The sequence below is a fragment of the Drosophila nasuta genome, chromosome 4 (genome assembly GCF_023558535.2).
Source record: "Drosophila nasuta strain 15112-1781.00 chromosome 4, ASM2355853v1, whole genome shotgun sequence".
Classification (NCBI taxonomy): Eukaryota; Metazoa; Arthropoda; class Insecta; order Diptera; family Drosophilidae; genus Drosophila; species Drosophila nasuta.
This window is the reverse complement of record NC_083458.1, coordinates 1,318,301-1,338,941: the sequence shown is the minus strand read 5'-3', so window position 1 is coordinate 1,338,941 and position 20,641 is coordinate 1,318,301. Positions and strand designations below refer to the sequence as shown.

The 20,641-nt window shown below is 34.1% G+C and overlaps 2 protein-coding genes across 12 annotated transcripts; one reads left to right on the top strand and one right to left on the bottom strand.

Moving 5' to 3' along the window:
• Window positions 1–2,334: 2,334 nt before the first annotated feature.
• On the bottom strand, window positions 2,335–10,421 carry LOC132794855 (uncharacterized). Of its 8 annotated transcripts, XM_060805099.1 has the most exons (7): window positions 10,212–10,421; window positions 9,554–10,102; window positions 7,607–9,499; window positions 5,657–6,681; window positions 5,139–5,212; window positions 2,938–3,348; window positions 2,335–2,554 (listed from the first exon to the last, which is right to left on the bottom strand). In XM_060805099.1, the coding sequence occupies exons 1-6, from the start codon at window positions 10,375–10,377 to the stop codon at window positions 3,306–3,308; spliced, it is 3,750 nt and encodes a 1,249-aa protein (XP_060661082.1). In that variant the 5' UTR covers window positions 10,378–10,421; the 3' UTR covers window positions 2,335–2,554; window positions 2,938–3,305. The 8 variants fall into 8 exon arrangements, with proteins under 8 accessions (XP_060661082.1, XP_060661083.1, XP_060661084.1 ...); XM_060805100.1 differs by lacking the exon at window positions 5,139–5,212 and having other exon boundaries at window positions 2,938–3,351; window positions 10,212–10,420; XM_060805101.1 differs by lacking the exon at window positions 5,139–5,212 and having other exon boundaries at window positions 10,212–10,420.
• A 2,810-nt stretch (window positions 10,422–13,231) lies between these two features.
• LOC132794865 (uncharacterized) lies at window positions 13,232–19,434 on the top strand. Of its 4 annotated transcripts, none has more exons than XM_060805139.1 (4): window positions 13,232–13,266; window positions 18,562–18,772; window positions 18,844–19,038; window positions 19,099–19,434. In XM_060805139.1, the coding sequence occupies exons 1-4, from the start codon at window positions 13,247–13,249 to the stop codon at window positions 19,192–19,194; spliced, it is 522 nt and encodes a 173-aa protein (XP_060661122.1). In that variant the 5' UTR covers window positions 13,232–13,246; the 3' UTR covers window positions 19,195–19,434. The 4 variants fall into 4 exon arrangements, with proteins under 4 accessions (XP_060661122.1, XP_060661121.1, XP_060661119.1 ...); XM_060805138.1 differs by lacking the exon at window positions 13,232–13,266 and adding an exon at window positions 13,273–13,488 and having other exon boundaries at window positions 18,356–18,772; XM_060805136.1 differs by lacking the exon at window positions 13,232–13,266 and adding an exon at window positions 13,273–13,488 and having other exon boundaries at window positions 18,246–18,772.
• The last annotated feature ends 1,207 nt before the right edge of the window (window positions 19,435–20,641 follow it).

Sequence of the window (20,641 nt, the reverse complement as noted above, 5' to 3'; positions counted from 1 at the left end):
ATTGCCCAAAAAAAAGGTTGAGTGGACTGGTTCAAAGAAATTTTGAAAAAATACATTCGCCGTGCTTCAAAAGAAATTTAGAAGATAGTCACAGGTGAGGAATCATGGATCTATATATTTGACGGTCGATTCTGAGTGGTACATCACAATTTTTTTGCCTTAAGTCCTTGGAGATATTCGAAAAACGAACAAGAAACAAGTAAGAAAGTTACAGTCGAGTGTGCTCGACTGTGAGATACCCGCTACCCATTTTGAATAAAAGCAAAATATTGCAGTATTATTTTCAAAATATATCGAATATACTACAAAAATACTAAAAATTTACCAAATGGTATATTTAGCATATCGATATAGTACCGCATTCAAAATACAACATAGAAGGCACAATATACCAGATTGTCGGCCAAAGCAACTGAGACCCACGTAAGTAGTAGTATACCGCAACTCTAGCTTTTAAATTACGCTTGTTATTCGATTTTTTTGATTTGCGGCGCGGAAGAGAGCGTGGCACAAATTTGAAACAAACTTTATCTGCGTGCAAACATAACAAATGCTGTCGAAAAAAAATTATAGCTCTATCTCGTATAGTCTCTGAAGTCTAGGTGTTCATACGGACAGACGGACAGACACACAAACACACAGACGGACATGGCTAGATCGTCTCGGCTGTTGACGCTGATCAAGTATATATATATATATATTATAGGGTCGGAGATGCCTCCTTCTACCTGTTACATACATTTCCTGTGGGGACAAAGTTATAATACCCTTCTGGTCAACGATTTTTGTCGCCAGAAGATACTGTTAAACCGTTCAAAAACCTTGTTTTGGAGGTGCCTTAATCGGAGTGGAAAAAGTGCTGCGACAATTTGTTTGAGTGCATGCTAAAGCATGCATTTAGCGAAACCTTATAAAGATTGCAAGAAATCATAATTCCATCAATAAATTTAAAAAGTTAACCAGTGTGTAATTTTCATTTACTGAGGTGAAATTGTGAGTTGCTCCAATAAAATTTAACATTCTTCAGTCAAAATTTATTCTATTACCAAAAGCACACAACATTTTTAGACAAATACCATAGAGTACTTAACATACCAGATTGTCACCAAAAGCAACTAAATAAGCAGCAGTAGGCGTTTTGTCATATATACAAAAGCATTTCTTATATAACTTTTTAACTTCAACATTTAACAGTGATCAGATTACGTCGAAGACCTAGTAGATTTATATTTCTAAATGTTTTTAAGTCGTATGTAAAATTTCAGCTTTAGTTTAGAACATTTATTGGTCTGACAGAATTCTGTTTTGAGTAGCATAATATCCTTAGTATTAATTAATGTAACATTATTTTTCAAATTGTTTAATGTACAGGTACAAAATAAAATATTTTTTATTAATTATTGACAATATGAAGATTGTTTCCAATATATATAAATTTAAACAAAATTAACAAATTATTAGGTATCAGAACACAAATAAATGATATTTATTGAAAAAATTCTGAACTTTTTGCTTATGACACCACTGTCATAATACTTAGGTGTTTAACCTTCAATCGAATAAAGTAATAATATTAATTATAAGCGAGCTAAGCAACTTGCAAAAACAAACGCACTACATACTTTCATACAAATGAGTTAAGCTTATTAGTTTGCGCCACTTCATATGTTACAAGTAGTGTGCGTTTGTTTCTGCGAGATGGTTAGATCGCTTATAAGCTCAGCTGTAAGTTACGCTTGAGCTGGCTTTACATTGTATAAGATTATTATTTATTATGTTTTTGTAATAAAAGTACCGTTTATTATAAAACATAAGTATTATATTCAATTAATATAGATTTTATTTTTTTTTGTTACGCCTTTTCTTCTTTTCCGATCCTTGGCCCTTTTTTTTAGTGATGCAGACGCGACAAAACCAATCCTCATTATCGTTCGGTGCCACAAATATGCCTACACAAATCCTATATATAAGTTTAAATTAAATTATTATACAATTTTCTAATTCGTATTCAATGATAATTTAATGATATTGAGGAGTTTAAATATATGGTTTTAATTAATCTATTCAGTATGCTATGAAGTTCTATAATGTAAACTTGGAAGCACTTACCAATGATACCAAGCATCACATCCATCACAACCAATCATTGCGGACCCGTCGTCGACTTTGCCACATGCTGGGCAAATCCAAATGCGATAGCCCTCTGCGTCAACATAAGAGGAAGGTCTATTGGATTCAACACTTTGCGAAGACACAGATGCAGATGGTTCTTCTTCGATATTCTTTATAGATGACGAAACTGCTTTCTGACTAAAGGGAGGGAATGATGTCGTTTTTGGTACAGCTTGCAGCAATTGCTGAGGCAATAAGACAGAACTTGCTGATAGTGTTGCCGAACAGTTTGGAGAAGCGCTCGTATCTGCTGCTGTTATCAACCAGTTGCTTTGAGCCGGATCATTTGATATCATATTTGTATTTTCCAGCATAACATCCGATGAAAGAAAACCAGACACAGGCGGAGGCGCCGTAGTCGAAACTACAGCTTGTGTTTCACCTAAAATTGGATTGAATAAAAAATGGATTAAACCAAAAGAGTCCATGATCACCTTTAGACGATTAATTTAATTTCACGCGTTCAACGAAATACGTATAACATTAATTTACACAAAATATTACAACACAATTTTTTTTTGTTCTTTAACATGTCAATCAAAAATACGCCAAATTGTGGTTTATTACTTTTTCTATATTAATCAATTGTGAAAGGTAAGACGGCTTCGAATTCAAAAGCATTAACAGATATTTTAAGATATCCATGGATTAAATAAAAACAAAAATTATAAGTCTAATGAGCATAAACGTGCAATAAAATTATGCGGCCTAAAGGTAATTAATTAAGATATAGATTATTATTGGGTTACGTATTGAAGTTCATACATTGCTTGGGTTTCGGCGGTCCAGTGACAAGTGGCGAAAACCGTGCCAATTCTGGCGAATGCTCCTTTTTTTGTAGTCTTCGTTGGAATTAGAGTCAAAGCAATTGGATGCGTCGGTATCATTGATATTTGTGAATCTTGCTGAACGTCATCAAATTGATTGGGAGAAGTTGGATTTGATTTTCCACCTAGCTTAAGTGTAAGCTTTGGCACCTGGTTGGGTGACAAATCTAACTTGGGTAAGGGCAAATGATGTGTTAGTGTCGCTACTTCTTGGATGGTTGTTTGGGGAATTGTCCCTGAATCGGCGACTTCAACGGATCCGACAAAAAAGACCAGAATTTAACGGAGTTTCTTTGTTACTGCAGTCTAGATTATCCTTCGATAGTTGCATAAAAACATTCGTTTGGACCTGCTAACGAATTTAAGAAAAATGAATTATTTCAATTTAAAATATGTCCATTATTTAAAAAAAAAAAAATCAAAAGCCAAAGCTAATGCTAGATTTAGGACATACCAAATTTAAAATATGATTGTTTTCCAAAATGAAATGTAATGGCTAAATGTAAGCTGTATTTGTTTTTACACCCGCTATCCATAGGGCAGAAGGATATTATAATTTGTACCACCAGGAAATATATGTAACACGCAACCATTTCCGACCCTATAAAAAAATATGCAGTACCGAACACATGTAGATACATATTTCTCACTTCTGAATTCAAGGTGTTGAAAAATTCGCAGAAAATGCTAATTTATTTTTTCCAATAATCTTTATTATTTGCTACTTACTATTTTTATATATAAAAGGAACAAATACTGAAATAAGTTGATTATATTTTGAATTATTGATTATTTTAAAAAATGTAAAGTATGTGTCCACATTTGCTCGTCACTGTATATTTTTGATCATCCTTAGTAGCCGAGATATATCGATGTCTGTCCGTCCGTATAAACCTTGATACTGTAGGAGATAGAGATCATCATTTTTTCGACAGCACTTGTTATGTCTACACGCAGATCATGATAGTTTCAAATATTTGCTTCTTTACTTTCGCCCTGCATATCGATAGTCTCAATTTATTGTACATTCAATAATAACTATAATTTTAGAAGTATTTTATGAAATATTTTTGTATAGACAATAAACGCCGACTTACAACGGGTCTTAAATGGTTTGGCTGACAAGCTGGGATATTTTGCATTCTTTGGTATATTTTAAAGTTAGTGCTATACAAATATACCAAATATGGTCGTATGTATATTTTTAGTATTTTTGTGGTATATTTAAAAATTAATGCTGCAGTTTTGCTTTTATTTACAATGGGTAGCGGATATCTCGCAGTCGAGCACACTTGACTGTAGGTTTCTTATTTGTTTTATATTTATATATCACTTCATCATAGAAGCTATTCACAATCGCACACAGTTTTATACATATATAAAAAATCAAAGCTACAAAGTCTTCGATGAACTGCTTTCTTTAGCTGCTTATTTGGAAAACATTTTTGTACAAAATAACATTGCAATGTCTAAAAACTGTTGTTGGCAGGAAAGGAGTCACGGCTCTTTCGACTGAGAATGGGCACATTCTTTGCAAAGTAATAAAATTAAATACTTTACTTTCCAAGAGAAAAATGACACATCTCTAGAGAACGCGAAGGCTGTGGTTACACTCATTTCATTTTCATTTCGTTTTTGTTGTGCGACCAAAGCCGTTAGCTGCTTCTCCAGTTGCTTAATTTTTTAATTTTTGCCCATACAAAAATATTTCTTTAATAACTTCGACAATTTTTATCTGATTGCAACCAAATTTTAAGGAATCATAACTACTATAGTAATTATTGTATATACCAAAATTCGCTTGTTATTCGATTTTTTTGATTTCCATGAACGGAAGTGGGCGTGGCCAAAATTTGAAACAAACTTGATATGCGTGCAAACATAAGAAATGCTGTCGAAAATTATAGCTCTATCTCTTATAGTCTCTGAGATCCAGTGTTTCATACGGACGGACACACAGACGGACATGGCTAGATCGTCTCGGCTATTGATGCTGATCAAGAATATATATACTTTATAGGGTCGGAGATGCCTCGTTCTACCTGTTACACACATTTCCTGCCGTCACAAAGTTATAATACCCTTCTACCCTATGGGTAGCGGGTATAAAAATAAACAATTTCCAAATCCGTGACTTGCTTTAGACTAGAATCCTGATAAGAAATTGCTTCTCCACATCTTCCAGCTTGAGTAACAAATTTACAAATATCAAACTACCAAAGAAGAAAAATGTTTGTCCAAGTGAAGAATAAAAATAAACGAACAAAATTCAAGCAAGCCTGAGCAAGCAAGAACTCACAAGCACATCAAAGGCACGAAAAGCAAACTAAACTAAAACTAAAAGCGAAAAAGCTCCATTGGCTAATCAACGGACGGTCTTCTCTCAGTGTTAACTATAAGATCCTGCTATATAATTCAGTACTAAAACCGTTATGCTCCTATGACTGTCAGTTATGGGGAAATATCGATTTCATTCAGAGTATCTAGTCAAAAGTCTGTCAAAGATGAAACAATATACAAAGCGATAATGTCAATTATAAGGTTCGACTATTTGTTAGCATTAAGCAAAGAGAAAATCCAATGAATAATAAGTAAAGTACATAAAAAATAGTATCTAATTTTCTAGTTTGATGTAATAAAATTTGCAATGAACTTACCAATTTATCTTTTTTCTTGTCCTTTTTTTGTTTCTTATCCACACTTTTAGGTTTCTCAACCATTGACATACTCTTGTCATCACCTTTATCTTTACTCTTAGTTTTATCCTTTTTGTCTTTCTTTTTTTTGCTCTTACCCTCCTTCGTTTTCTTTGGTTTCTTGTGCAGTTTGTGGAGCTTCAAATCACTTAAACTGTTGTTTAAATTGTTTGTTGGAGTTATCGTTATATCATCATAATTAATGGAATTAACCATATTACATACAAAGCTATGTTCAGAAGACAGACCATGAGTTTGTACGGATGACTCAGATGTAGCACCTGCCGTTAGACTAGTAACTGGTACAGTTCTTGAGGAGTATGCCAAGCCGCTATCGACACATGATAATGGTATCAGATCTGCACCGCCGGCCAAGCTAAACTTGTCATTGCCCATAAAATTAATATTGAAAGCTGATGATGAGGATTGCGGTATGACAGACAATGGACTCGAACATTCAAGTGGATTTACTTTAATTGTGGCCAATTTTTTAAATTGGTTAAAGTCGGCGGCAATAGAAGAGGGGTTTGAGATTACTGAGTGTGGATGTGAGATATCAAATTTTTTTGAACTGTGTAAAAATCCATCACTATTGATTTTGTCCGTTTTTTGTTGGATATTGGATTCATCATTATCATTTGAATCATCGGAAACTTCTATAGGATCTCCAAGTTTGCCAGTGCCAACTTTTGTTGTTTTTGATTTCTCCAATTTGTTAATCAATAGCTTATCATGCTGGCCCTTTGATCGAATTCCAAGGCGTTGATTAAAGTGCGCACTTTTTGATAAACCCTGGACGTTTTTTCCAGATTTGATTTCCATACCTTCCCCCTCTATTGAAGCATTCGCCGATTTGAGTTTATGTCCATCACTAGATAAAACTGTCATTTTCATTGATTCTGGCACTAAAGGAGCCACATTGCAATAGCTGCGCTCCGTATGCGAATCACTCAGCGGAAGCATGGATATTTCGGTTGATTTTTTTTCTATAAATGTGATAAATATAGTTATTTTTTAATTAGTATGTATGTAAATGCATACCATTTTTAAATAATAATTTGTTAAAGTTTATATGCATTTTAACTCCGGACCGTTTGCTTTGCATTGCACTCTCTAACACCAAAGCCACAAACTAATATTGGTAAGAGTGTAAGGGTGGTTGGCATTCTCTGCAAGATGTGAAATCTTGCTTAAAAAAAAGGGTTCGCAATTTAGAGCCCTAAACATACGATTTAGAACTTTTTGCCAAAAGGAAACGCGACTTACAGCCACAAGAAAAAATATCTTCACTGGTTTGCATGAACATTGGCGACCAAAAGTAGATAATTGTTTGACACTTCCGACTTTAGGGTGATGTAAAATTCTTTAAAATATGTTAGTCGATTTAATTTCTTTTTTGTCAGCCAAAGCTACTAAGACCCCTAGTAAGTAGGCGTTTTTGCTCACACAAAAGTATTTCTTTAATAACTTCGACAATTTTTATCTGATCGTAACCAAATTTAGGAATCACAACTACTATAGTTATTATTGTATATACCAAAATTTGCGACTCACGCTTTAAAATTACGCTTGTTATTCGATTTTTCGATTATCGGGGGCGGAAGTGGGCGTAGCCATAATTTGAAACAAACTTGATCTGCATGTAAACATAACAAATGCTGTCGAGAAACAATTTAGCTCTATCTCTTATAGTCTCTGAGATCTAGGTGTTCATACGGACAGACAGACATGGCTAGATCGTCTCGACTGTTGACGCTGAACAAGAATATATATACTTTATGGGGTCGGAGATGACTCATTCTACCTGTTACATACATTTCCGGCCGACACAATGTTATAATACTCTTCTACCCTATAATAATGTTATAATACTCTTCTACCCTATACAAATTCGTTCACAATATTATTTACCTGACGTTGTTTCATGTAATGATGATCCGTATCCAATTGCTGATGATGACCTGCTTATTGTGTCCGGTAAGGTCATGAATGAATGCGATATTTTGTTATTTTTGTTCAAATTTGCGAGACTTGTGGGTGAAAAGATTCCGGAAGGTATAAGACCCGGCCGAGGTGGAAAAGATAGAATAGGCAACGTGCCTATACCGGTCATATAGCCATGAACACTACTTGCTGGTGACAACAAATTCGATGAGAAATGTTTAATTGCATTCGCATTTGTAGGTGACTTTGATGATGGAATTTGATTAAATTCAACAGACTCCTTAGTAATCGAAAGTGTTTGTGTGTTTTTTATATCAACATCCATAAAAGGAAACTTCTTATTTCCTTCAAGTTCACTATTATTTTGAATTGAATTTTCACTAGGTACTAGATGATTATATTTGGTCTTTCGCTTTTTTTTCTCTTGCTTTTCTTTAATTTTTTTTAATTTCATATTTTTAGCAGTCTCATTGCTAATAGGTAAAAAGGTAATTGATTGTTCCCGATCTTCTTCGCCAATTACTTTATCTAAATTGTGTGGCAATATATTTGATAATTTTTCAGGGTGTTGTGATGGAATCGAATTTGTCGATTCCGTTTGTATTGATAGATGAGCTGTGTTTATGGATGAATTCGCTGGTGGATATGATACTGTGGTAGTAGCATTCAATTTGCTAGACCTGATTTTTTTGGCTAAAACATGCTCATTGGGAATTTTTGACCGTGCAGAAATATTCTTTACACCTGGCTTACGTCCACGTTTTTTAGGTATAGTAAGTTCAGTTAGACTAGATGTCAACACAGATTGAGTTGTAATTGTTTGCTCCTTCAGTGTTGTTGTTGATGTTAAATTTGATGTCACATAATTTTCGGTGAAATTCAAAGCCGGTTCTGGGGTTATAGTTGTTCCAGACGGCAAATTTATGGTTGATGAGCCATTGCCTGTATCACTTAATAAATGCGATGCCATTGTGTGTAATGCACTTGGTGAGAGAGACTTCGTTGGCTTTGACTTTGATAATTTTTTAAAAATATTTAATTTATTGCGGTCTGGTTCGTTGCCAAGTTTGACATCATCGGAGAGTAAATCATTCGGTGAGTGCATCTGTTGACTTTGACCAACATCTGATGACAATATATCGGCGCTTAATGGTTCCACAGTCGAACTGCCAAACATATTCCCAACCGTTGATGATTCAATGGATAGCATTGGTATGGATTGAGAAGGCATAGAAGCTGCCATCACCACTGGATGATTGAGTCTGGCATTGGAAAATTCATCATTAGTTGCTAATGAGAGCTGCTTAGACATAAATTGTATATGTTGCTGTTGTTTCTGGCTTTTTAGTTGTTTATGTCGCTTTGTTTGCTTCTTTAAGATTTTTTCTACATAAGTTCGGTCCGCTGCCGTTGTCCTGGTGTCTGATGATAATGTCGACAACATCCCTGCGCGATTTAAATGCTTCAAAGATTTTTTAAGTCCAGCCTCATCTTCAACCTGAGATTTCGATAATCTTTGATATATTTTTAATGCTTTACGATGGGCTTTTTCTTGTGCTTTACTATTATTTAATTCCGCACCAAATAAATGTTTCTTTTGGCTCTTTGTGGGTTTGGATTGATTGCCTTGTACTGAACCAATAGCTTCTTCATCCAGATTTTTGCTTTCAGTTTTTTTAACTGTCGAAATTTCATGTAAAAGAAATATGTCTTCAGTTAGGGGTTTGCGTTCCACAACAGCATTGTCTTTTGCTGCTTGATTCTTTTCGTTAAGCCCAATTTCTAATGTAATAGAATTTTTAGTATCTAGAATAACAAGGGGCGGCAAAATAGGCGGAGCGTCTAAGCCTTTTAATTTTTCTGAAAAAATATTATATTATGTAAAAAAGGGAACAGTTAAAGTTTTAGTCTTACCAATAATAGGAGGAATAAAGGCTTCTGGCATCTTTCCTTCGATGGCCGGTGAAATAAAACCTCCAGTTGTCATTACAACGCTGTTGATTGTCCGCACTGCATGACCATCAATGCTATCAGTGTTATCTACGGTTGGTTGTTTTAATGATATGGATGATTCCATTTGCCTGCACCATTTATGCATGTTCGGAGCGCCTTGCTCTCCTTCCGCTGATAACAAATTATCTGCACATTTTTGCTGATAATTGAGGGATAAATGATCGATTTCAGACGGATTATGGCATGCGGAAGAGGATGCTGAAATTCGTCCCGAAGAGGGCAGCACGGCAGGAAGATATTCAAATATGTGAACTGGTCGTGTCAGAGTCTCTGCGCTACCAGGTTTAAGAAAATTCATATTTGAGTTTCTCTTTACTGGATATTCGGGAACTTCTCTAACGAATGGCACTGGCTCAACATTTCCCACATAATCGAGTAATTCGTGAATGTCGATTGCAAGATTGCCAAAGCACAGCTGAACGTCCTTAATACTTGGTTCAATACGATTTGCTTTATGGGAAAGAGAATTAAATATGCACTCGCGAATTAATAATATATGCATATCACTACAAAAATGTTATGTATGTATAAGTATATCAATCTGGCTATGTGTACTTACCATGTTCAACTTGACTGTGTAGATCACGAGACAGTTCTTTCACAAACCGTAATAATATATCTTCTAATAACTCCAAAGAAGCATTTTGAGTATTGCTGTACCCAATAGTTTGGGCTATTTCTGCTATTACAATGCGTAAAATATCAGACGAATATATCTCCGCCATAACTTTGCAAGAATTGCAATTGAATTGTTTCTGTGAAACTACTTCTGGTGATGAGCAAAACCTCAATATATCGATTATATTGCAATATGATATTACAGCATGCCAGTGATGCCAGATTAACTTATACCCTTTTTCCACTGCACTCAGTTTATTCACGTTCGTCCAAGTCCCGTTTTGGTGTTTCCATTGAACCATTCGTTCCATTCGTTTTGAAAACGAAAACGAGAAAATTGCTGCTCCCGTTTTCACTTTCACAAGATTCTTTCGAATTGCAAATCGAGAAAATCAGGCATGCTCCGGTTTTCACTTTCGGTTTTCGTTTTCGCTTTGAAAACGAAAACGAAAAAATTGGTGCTCCCGTTTTCACTTTCACAAGATTTTTTCGAATTCCAAAACGAGAAAATTTGTCTTGTAGAATTGAAAAATAAATGCCTTTTTCTATATTAAATCGGATCTTATTTGCAAAAGGAAAAAAAGTAGTTGACACATTGGTTTATTGCCGTTCTTTTAAGACCGCCAGCAGATCAATTAGGCTTGTAATTATTTTTAAACCGACTAATTTCTGAACCCACCTCAAATTTGGATATCAAATTTTGCCGTCGGCAACAACAATTTTCGTTTTGGTGAGCAACCGATAAGTCCGACACCATGAGTTATCGCCTAAGCTGCCATACTTTTGATAGAATGAAAAAACAAGTTAAAAATACTTGTATAATCAAACGGATAGCGATAAATTTGTTGAAGTTGGGTAAAATATGTTTTTAAAAAATTAATTTATTTAATTTAATTACTTATATGTTAAAATTTTATAAAAAAAATTGTTGGAATAACCGGAATGAAATGCATTAAAAAGGTGGCATCCCCATTTTTTGTGGGAAACAGCTGATTGCCGTTCAACTGATTTTTTTAAAGAAAGTTTCAAATCTTTCTTTGCAAAATAGACAAAAGGCAAATATATATCATTCAGGGGAAGCATAAATAAACTATGCAGGATAAAAAATCCTTATGTGAGTTCAATCCACGCACGAAATTGTACATACAAAAGACATTTTTTCGCGTTGTTTACTTTTAACCAAAACACAAGTCAGCTGTTTTAGCAGTAAAAAATGAAACGTTCCGATAGCAAAACGATGGCCAAAAACGTGTGAAAACCGGAGCACCTAAAAACGAAAATCTCGGTTTTGGTCCCAAAACGAAAACGAAAACCAAAAGTGAAAACCGGAGCATGCCTGAATTTGTCTTGCTGATATGAAAAGTAAATGCCTTTTTCTATATTAAATCGGATCTTATTTGCAAAAGGAAAAACAGTAGTTGACTCATTGGTTTATTGTCGTTCTTTTAAGACCGCTGGAAGATCAATTAGGCTTGTAACTATTTGTAAAACGACTAATTTCTGACCCCACCTCAAATTTGGAAATAAAATTTTGCCGTCGGCAACAACAATTTTCGATTTGGTGAGCGACCGATAAGTCCGACACCATGAGTTATCGCCTAAGCTGCCATACTTTTAATGGAATGAAAAAGCAAGTTAAAAATACTTGTATAATCAAACGGATAGCTAAAAATTTGTTGAAGTTGGGTAAAATATATTTTTTAAAAATTAATTTATCTAATTTAATTACTTATGTGCTAAAATTATAAAAAAAAATTGTTGAAATCACCGGAATGAAATCCAATAAAAAGGTGGCATCTCCTTTTTCTGTGGGAAACAGCTAATTGCCGTTCAACTGATTTTTTTTAAAGAAAGTTTCAAGTCCTTCCTTGCAAAAAAAACAAAAGCCAAATTCAGGGGAAGAATAAATAAACTATGCTGGATACAAATATCCTTATGTGAGTTCCACCCACGCGGAAAATTGAACATACGAAAGACATTTTTTCGCGTTGTTTACTATTGACCAAAACACAAGTCAGCTGTTTCAGCAGTAGAAAATAAATAAATACGAAAATCTCGGTTTTGTTCCCAAAACGAAAACGAAAACCAAAAGTGAATACCGGAGCATGCCTGATTATATAATATTTGTCTATTTGATTCGAATAGAATGAAATAGCGCGACATGGCCGACAAGTTCTGCAAATATTAAAAATAATTCAATGATTGTGTTAACATATTGTTTTGCTGCTAACAGTGGTCAAATAAACTGCAAAATTACGATTGAAAGAAGAATGTAAAATTGCGTATATTTATTAATTATAATAAATCAATATATATGTAAATAGAGTAAATATAAATATAGTCGTTTCATTTAGTTATTATCTGCAATTATTTAAAGACCCGCCAAAGTCCAAAGGGTGTTACTTAACACTAAAGTTTTCCAATTTGAGTTGGCTCTGGCCAGACTGGTTTCACGCTGGTTCTAGATGCACCTGCGAAATGAACTTGTTTTTGCGGGTTAACAAAAGGTCAATTTTCTCAAAAACTCCAAGGATTTCAACGAAAATTGCTATATACCTTCCTTATAGTTGGATGTACGAACGCATAATGCGCACTATGGCCGACAAGAAAGTCAAAAAAAGTTATGCCATTAATCGGCAACATTGATTTTTTGTGCTCATATTGTATGGGGCTGGAGCTGAGGTTATTGGCAAAAATGTTGCTACCCCAATTTTTCATTCACGATTTTAGTGCATAAGTACTGCATGCAATTGGACGAACATGGATTTAATAGAAAGATAATTTTTTTGCATTTAAACATTTTTAATTTAAGATTAAATATAACATAAAAAGGCGAATATAAAGAATTTTTTTATCCGATGTTTTTGTATCGATATGTGACGCTAAAGCTGCGAAGCTATCTTAAGTACATTTCCACAGCCACAGTTTGATCATTCATTCACATTTGATCAAGTTTTGACGTTTCCACAGCTCCGAATGGAAAAAAATAGGCAACGGTAAATTTTCTAGTCGTCCCGCTCTGATGCACATGTCACCAAATTATCTATAAAAAAGCGATCATAATTAAAAATTTAAAACAATGGTTTTAAAAAATCAGTTCTGTAATACATAGCTTCCCACGCATATCTATATTAAATTTTTTGCTATGGTGAGCTCCGTTATGGTTTCATATCGATCAAATGACGCGTATACTCAGAAAGTGTGTTCGATATTTCAAGGTTTGTTATTGATATTATTACATAGCTTATGTACGTAGTCAAGCCGAGAATTTTTTAACTACTGGTTTTTTATATGGTGCAAATGTAACATTTGAACTGAATGGAAAAGAACCGAGAGAAATCAAGTTTTTTGGTGTTGTGGAAATATGGAAACATAAGTATTAACATTACACCCTCGCAACCCCTACAAATATACATAGAACTCTGTTTGAAAAATCATGAACATTGATAATAGATACCACACTGCCTACTTAAGTACACATATGTATGTATGTATGTATGTATATACTACGTGTACGAACGCACACCATCGCTAAGAAGTTGTACAAGTGTAACAAGGTGACAATAAACATTATAATAGTTTAAGTATGTTAAAATATTTTTTTTATCGTAAATACAAAAAACAAAAGTTACATATATATTTACAATGGATATATGTGTGTATGTATGTACACGCTTATATCCATACGCACATTGTTTAGGTATGTTCATACATATGTACTAGCCAGCTCTATCCGAAACTTGGCCCGTGTTGCGATTTGTTATATTAATGCAAACATTTTTATTTTATCCAGATATTTTACTGTATACTTTACTTTTTGTTTTTTTTTCATAATTTTAAATATTATTTGTTTTGTTATTATTTATTTATTTACCCTGTTTTTTTTATTTTTAACATAAAACTTAGAGCTAGACCTCAGATTTTGTTACTGTTCCAGGCGGAAAAAATATAGTTACAAAATATAGAAAAGAACCACGTTTTTTTATATTTTTTTGTTTATTAAATAACGATTGGTAAGGGTTTAAGATATTTTTTATGTAATAATATTTCCTCTGCCACTCAGTTTTTTTACGTTTCGAACCAGCTGAGAGAAGCTGGGTCCAGTGAATTGAGATATTCAAAAAAAATTGGTGCCCATTGCTTTAAATCGTTTGCCCATGTTTGCCCAGGGAAAATTTTTTTTTGCAAACCCTTATGAAAAAAATTTTTTTTTTGAAAAATTCAAAAATTTGTTTTTTTTTAATATTTTTACAGAAATCGCTTTAAAATCGTTTGCCCATGTTTGCCCATCTTTTAGTTTTTCGAAAAAATTTTTCGTTTTTGAAATTTTGAATTTTGAAAAATTTTGACATTTTTTCGGCATGAATGACTCAAAATCGATCGCCCACACCACGAAATTATGAAAACTAAAACTCTACAACGGTAGCCTCAAGTTTCTTCAAGTCTGCCCATATCTTAGAATTTCAAAATTTTTAAAAATTTCAAGGTTTTCAACTTTTTTTATTGTCCATACAAATTCATCGTTTGCTCAAATTTCAAAGTCTCAAATTTTTGCCAAATTTCAAAATTTTTCAAATATTTTTTTACTTTTTCAGACTGCCCATTCGCTATTTTCGTTTGCCCACCCTTTAGAATTTCAAAATTTTGCCGAATTCAAAAAATGTTCATACTTTTTTGATTTCAGCCTATTGCCCATACAAATTCATCGTTTGCCCAAGTTTCAAAGTCTCAAATTTTTGCCAAATTTCAAAATTTTTCAAATTTTTTTTACTTTTTCAGACTGCCCATTCGCTATTTTCGTTTGCCCACCCTTTAGAATTTCAAAATTTTGCCGAATTCAAAAAATTTTCATATTTTTTTGATTTCAGCCTGTTGCCCATACAAATTCAACAGGGCAGTCTGAAAAAATAAAACAAGTAAGAAAGCTACAGTCGAGTGTGCTCGACTGTGAAATACCCGCTACCCATTTTGAATAAAAGCAAAATATTACGGTAATAATCTCAAAATATTAAAAATAAATATGCATGTATTTTTGATCGGGATTTGAACTCGAACACCACCGACCGGGTGGTTAAAAAAAAAAAGTTTGTACTTCGAGCGGGTTCGAACCCGGGCACCACAACATGCGCGGCTTGCACTCTACCACCTGATGCTGCAATGGTCAGGAAGTTTGTAAGAGTGTTTTGAAACCGGGTTGGGGCAGTGTACGGCCGCATCGACTCATTCGTCCATCTTCCACCCGTCGGTGAAGAGGTTGAGGGCTTCCGGAATGCAACCCTTCCCGCCAGCAGCCCGGTTCCACATATATCGTGTTAATGTGGTCAGTAGTACTGACTCAGTACAGGTAAGGGAGATAGTATAGTCCAAGTCTGTACTAGTCTCCCTACCAATGACGCTGTGGCCATAGCCTAATAGACCCAGGTTGTCCAACGCATAAGATCCCTTTTGTCTGCGTTCATGATGAGCCCGGATGGACTTGCCCTTCGTGTATGCATGCTGGTTGGGATTGGGCCAACAGAGTGCATATCAAGTTGCTTCTTCAAAATTTTTAGTACGCCAAGAGTTTCACCACTGCACTATGGGCAAAAAGTCGCAAAGCCGGCATTTTTACATTTTTTTTTGTGTTCGGTATTATTAAATTGACTTTATTTTTTGAATTAGAATACTTCAAGAATACTGAAACATATTTTTAAAAAAATTAAGACTTCGTTGGTAATTTGTTATTCGCCCATATTTAAAGACTATGGTCTGGACCCTCTGAAAAAAAAATTGGCGGGAAAATTTGTGATTTTTATACCCGCTACCCATAGGGTAGAAGGGTATTATAACTTTGTGCCGGCAGGAAATGTATGTAACAGGTAGAAGGAGGCATCTCCGACCCTATAAAGTATATATATTCTTGATCAGCGTCAACAGCCGAGACGATATAGCCATGTCCGTCTGTCCGTCTGTATGTCTGTCCGTCTGTCCGTATGAACACCTAGATCTCAGAGACTATAAGAGATAGAGCTATAATTTTTTTTCGACAGCATTTGTTATGTTTGCACGCAGATCAAGTTTGTTTCAAATTTTTGCCACGCCCACTTCAGCCTCCGCAAATCAAATAAATCGAATAACAAGCTAGAGCTGCGAATTTTGGTATATACTATAACTACTGTAGTAGTTATGATTCCTGAAAATTTGGTTGCGATTAGATAACAATTGTGGAAGTTATTAAAGAAATACTTTTGTATGGGCAAAAACGCCTACTTACTAGGGCTCTTAGTTGCTTTGGCCGACAATCTGGTACATTGTGCCGTCTATGGTATATTTTGAATGGTGTGCTGTATCGATATACCAAACATACCATTTGGTATATTTTTACTATTTTTTTAGTATTTTCGGTATATTTTGAAAATAATACCGCAATATTTTGCCCTTATTAAAAATGGGTAGCGGGTATCTCACAGTCGAGCACACTCGACTGTAACTTTCTTACTTGTTTCTGTCAGTTTTATATTCAAATAATTAATCAAACAAAAAAGCTTGAATATGGAATTTGATCGTCAAGGTATGTAATATTAGTTATTGGCATTAAATTTTTATTACATGTGATATATTGTCCAATCGTGCAATGTGTTGTTGGTATGTTTTTAAGTTCCTGGTAACAAATGTATCTGTGTTTCTGTGGAGTGTAACTTGTGCGTCTAAGCCGGTCGAGGCAATATTAAAGCTGAATGTTATTAACCAAACTGTTAACAATCAAATAGTGGCTAACATTTTTGCCCGTTTTTGCCCGATTTACAGCAAAACTTAATGTTGCAGTTGTATTTACGTCTTGTTATTCAACGTTGCTTGATTTTTGGATCAACAACAACCGCCAACAAACTGCTGTGAAGCAGCCGTCTGAATACTATATCAGATGTGTTCAATAGAGCATTGGATTCCTCTGACCCACTGCTTTCAACTATAAATCTAAAGAAAGGCCAAAGATTAAACTATAAAAAAGCCTACCAAGAGATGTTATAGTTCTTTTGGAATCTCCTGATATTGAGCCTCCAATAACATGGGCATGTAGACAATAATGATAATCAGGTAGAAGAAGGCGGAGATAATGAACTCGAAATTTTCAGGCAAAGTTCCCTGGAGTTGGAGGAAGACCTTTGTGAAGAATAAATTATTAACTGGGCACCAAGGTAGAGGTGGGCACGGGCCGGGCTTTTTTTCGTGGCCCGCGGGCTTACACAGGCTCGAAGCGGGTTCGGGCGGGCCCGGGCCTTATAATTAAGATTCGTACGGGCTTCGTGCGGGCCCGGGCCTTAGAAAAAAGGCCCGGCCCGTAAAAACCCGAAATAGGCCCGTAAAAGCCCGAAGTAGGCCTGAAACAATTTTGATTTGATCGAATTAGAACCGCCATTTATCGCATTTTAATTGCTTATCGATGCTACTATTGATTTGGTTATACAATATTTTACTTGTTTGCACACCACTAATTAAAAATTGGCGGCCTATTGTGAAATTATCAAATCTGTGGGCCATGGTTTAAATGAAAAACGCACTAGGCTAAAAGCAAAAATGTAGAAAAAATTTTATTTTTAAATAAAAATATGAATTAATTTGTTTTTCATTAAATACATAACAATATTCAATATAAATACCTTAATAAATATATATATATGTATATATAAATTACATGTCTTTTGAATTTCCTTATATGTGTAAATAAGTTTCGTGCCGGGCCGGGCCTTAGTGAAAAAGTTTCGTGTTCGGCCGGGCCGGGCCTCTCAAAAAAGAGTTTGTTTTCGTGCGGGCCCGGGCCTTAAAATACAGGCCCGCGCCCACCTCTATTCTATACTGCCTTGGCTCAAACTATGCAGTGAATAGTATTCACCGACAGTGGGCTTTGGTAATGTGTGGCCTTAACTTATGCTTAGGATTTCGATAAATCTACATGAAAGGGTTTAAAAATCGATTAATAAGTTTCTTTTACTTACAGGTACTCATTGCGGAAAAAATTTATATTTTATATGATATTTTTAATTTAAAAAATTGTAATTAAATATCATGGAAAATATTGAATATTCACAATCAGTATATCCCTCTAAGAGTCGTTTAGATTCAGAAGGGACCCAAATATTTCAGCAAAATGACATGAAAGAGGCAATTACAAATTGGAAATATGTCAGATCTTTTTCGCATCCAGAAATCAATTTTATTTCTTCTTTTGAATATCGGCCTGCATTTTCAATTGGAAAACATAATGAAATAGAAAATATTTCAATTCCACAATTATATGATTGGTTCTCGAATAGATCATATACATCTAAAATTGACATAAGTCAACAATGTAACAAAAAAAACGCTCAAATGAGCGATATGAATATCAAAGTTACAAGAAGCATTGATAAAGCTAAAGAATTTTTTGTTAAAAGTGGAATTTTGGGACCACTCAATTTGAGCAAATCGTGTGATTTGATAAAAAAAACATCCAGAATTCATATTGATCATGGTTTAAAAAGTCAGGTAATTTTAATATGAACTATGTGTTACGGATATGATTTTAATGTAATTTTAGTTTGTTTCTTGAAATATAGATACGTAAAACCTCTATGTGTCTACGATATAAAAATGTTCGTGAAGAATACACCCCACAACTTAAGGAAAATTTTGAAGATTCAAATGATTTACAATTAAATAATATGAGAATGCAAATTTACAACTTAAGAGCTATAATCGAATCAGGGGAATCCAAAATAATTATGTTACGAGCTGAAGTCAATAAAATGAGGGTAATTATCTAAATTGTTAACATTTCATTTTTTCTAGCTTGAACAATATATTTTTTTCAGAGTGTACTACAGGAAATTATATATGCACACTCCCCAATTCGAAAGCAAATATCTGCGGAGATCCCCAATCTTTGTGATTTCTGTGTTAAATATTAATGCAATTTTTTTTTAAATAATATATAACCTTTTTTGATGAACGCTGACGTACAACATTTTCAAATGGCTCAAGTGTATACCTGTCGAACTGAGCAAAAACGGATGCAATAATTTATTGTGCCTACTATTTTTTGTGTGACAAATTTCGTTTATGTAATCCAAACATTTCTAATTCAACAGATTGAAATAAAAAATGAGTGTCTATCAATAAAAACAAGGAAGTTTTTGTATAAAAAAAAACGGATCTGTGTATTTACTGAATCCAATTAAAACTAACTTCATAAATTAAGAATTAAAATCTAGGAAAATTATACTAAAGTTTTCGCTGCAGCCGTTGTCGCTGGTTTAGGGTGTCAGTTGGTTGAAAGTAGGTTTGTTATATGTAAAGAGGTGATCGCCGGTCCGAGAGTGCTGATTACTTAGTTTATGTTGACGTATCGCACGTGGCCTTTGTTTAGTATTTTTGTTTTTTTTTCATTGGTGTTAAATTTGTTTGACTACAAATTAATCAAATATTAACTTAATCTTTACTATAAACTTATACTCTAAAAATATGTGTTAGGGCTTATCTCTGAAGTGCATGCATGATTTTTATAATCTTATATATATCCTACCCATTATTGGTTCCAAAAAGAATTGTGTGTAACAAAATAATACCAAATACCAAAAATAAAAAATACCAAATTAGCATATCACAAATATACTTAAAAAAAATATCATTCACATACCATAGAGTGCAAAATATAATACATTGTCAACCAAAGCAACCAAGACCACTAGTAAGTTGGCGTTTTTGCGCATACAAAAGTATTTCATTAATAACTTCTACAATTGTACAGAAATACTATAGGTTTTATTTTTATACGGACAGACATTCGGCTGTTGACACTGATCAAGAATATATCTACTTTATAGGGTCGGAGATGCCTGTTACATATGTACATTTTCTGCCGGCACAAAGGCCCTTCTACCCTATAAGTAGCGGGTATAAAAATCCAATGTTTAAAAGAGAGTTGATCGACAAATTACTAAGTCATCATTAGCGAACTAGCTTAGAGAGATTTTACAACTTTGTGCCGGCTGGAAATGTATGTAACAGGCAGAAGAATGCATTTCCGACTCTATAAGGTATATATATTTTTCTTCAGCGTCAACAGCCGAGACGATATTGCCACATCCGTTTGTCAGTATGAACACTTAGATATCAGAGACTTTAAGAGATAGAACTGTAAAATTTTTTGGTCACAAACTTCTATTCTGGTTGTTGGAATTTAAATAAGTTTAATTTCGATAAGTAGTTTTTCGTATTTTGTATTCGACAGTTGAAAGAATTAATGATCATTGTGACGGTCACATGCTAGAGTATTTAAGCAGATAATTGATAATTGTATAGATTTAGAGGAAGTCACTGCGGTAAAACAAATTTTCTAATTCTGTTGACGACAAT

Excerpts from the sequence above, each read along its gene's own strand:
- LOC132794855 (XM_060805099.1), bottom strand. The coding sequence starts at position 10,377 with ATGGCGGAGATATATTCGTCTGATATTTTACGCATTGTAATAGCAGAA. Across the intron at positions 5,213-5,656 it reads ACAAGAAAAAAGATAAATTG|TTTGATATTTGTAAATTTGT; the intron begins GTAAGTTCATTG and ends CTTCTTTGGTAG. Across the intron at positions 3,349-5,138 it reads TATCAGGATTCTAGTCTAAA|GTCCAAACGAATGTTTTTAT; the intron begins GCAAGTCACGGA and ends ATTCGTTAGCAG.
- LOC132794865 (XM_060805136.1), top strand. The coding sequence starts at position 18,314 with ATGGAAAATATTGAATATTCACAATCAGTATATCCCTCTAAGAGTCGT. Across the intron at positions 18,773-18,843 it reads ATCATGGTTTAAAAAGTCAG|ATACGTAAAACCTCTATGTG; the intron begins GTAATTTTAATA and ends CTTGAAATATAG. Across the intron at positions 19,039-19,098 it reads CTGAAGTCAATAAAATGAGG|AGTGTACTACAGGAAATTAT; the intron begins GTAATTATCTAA and ends TATTTTTTTCAG.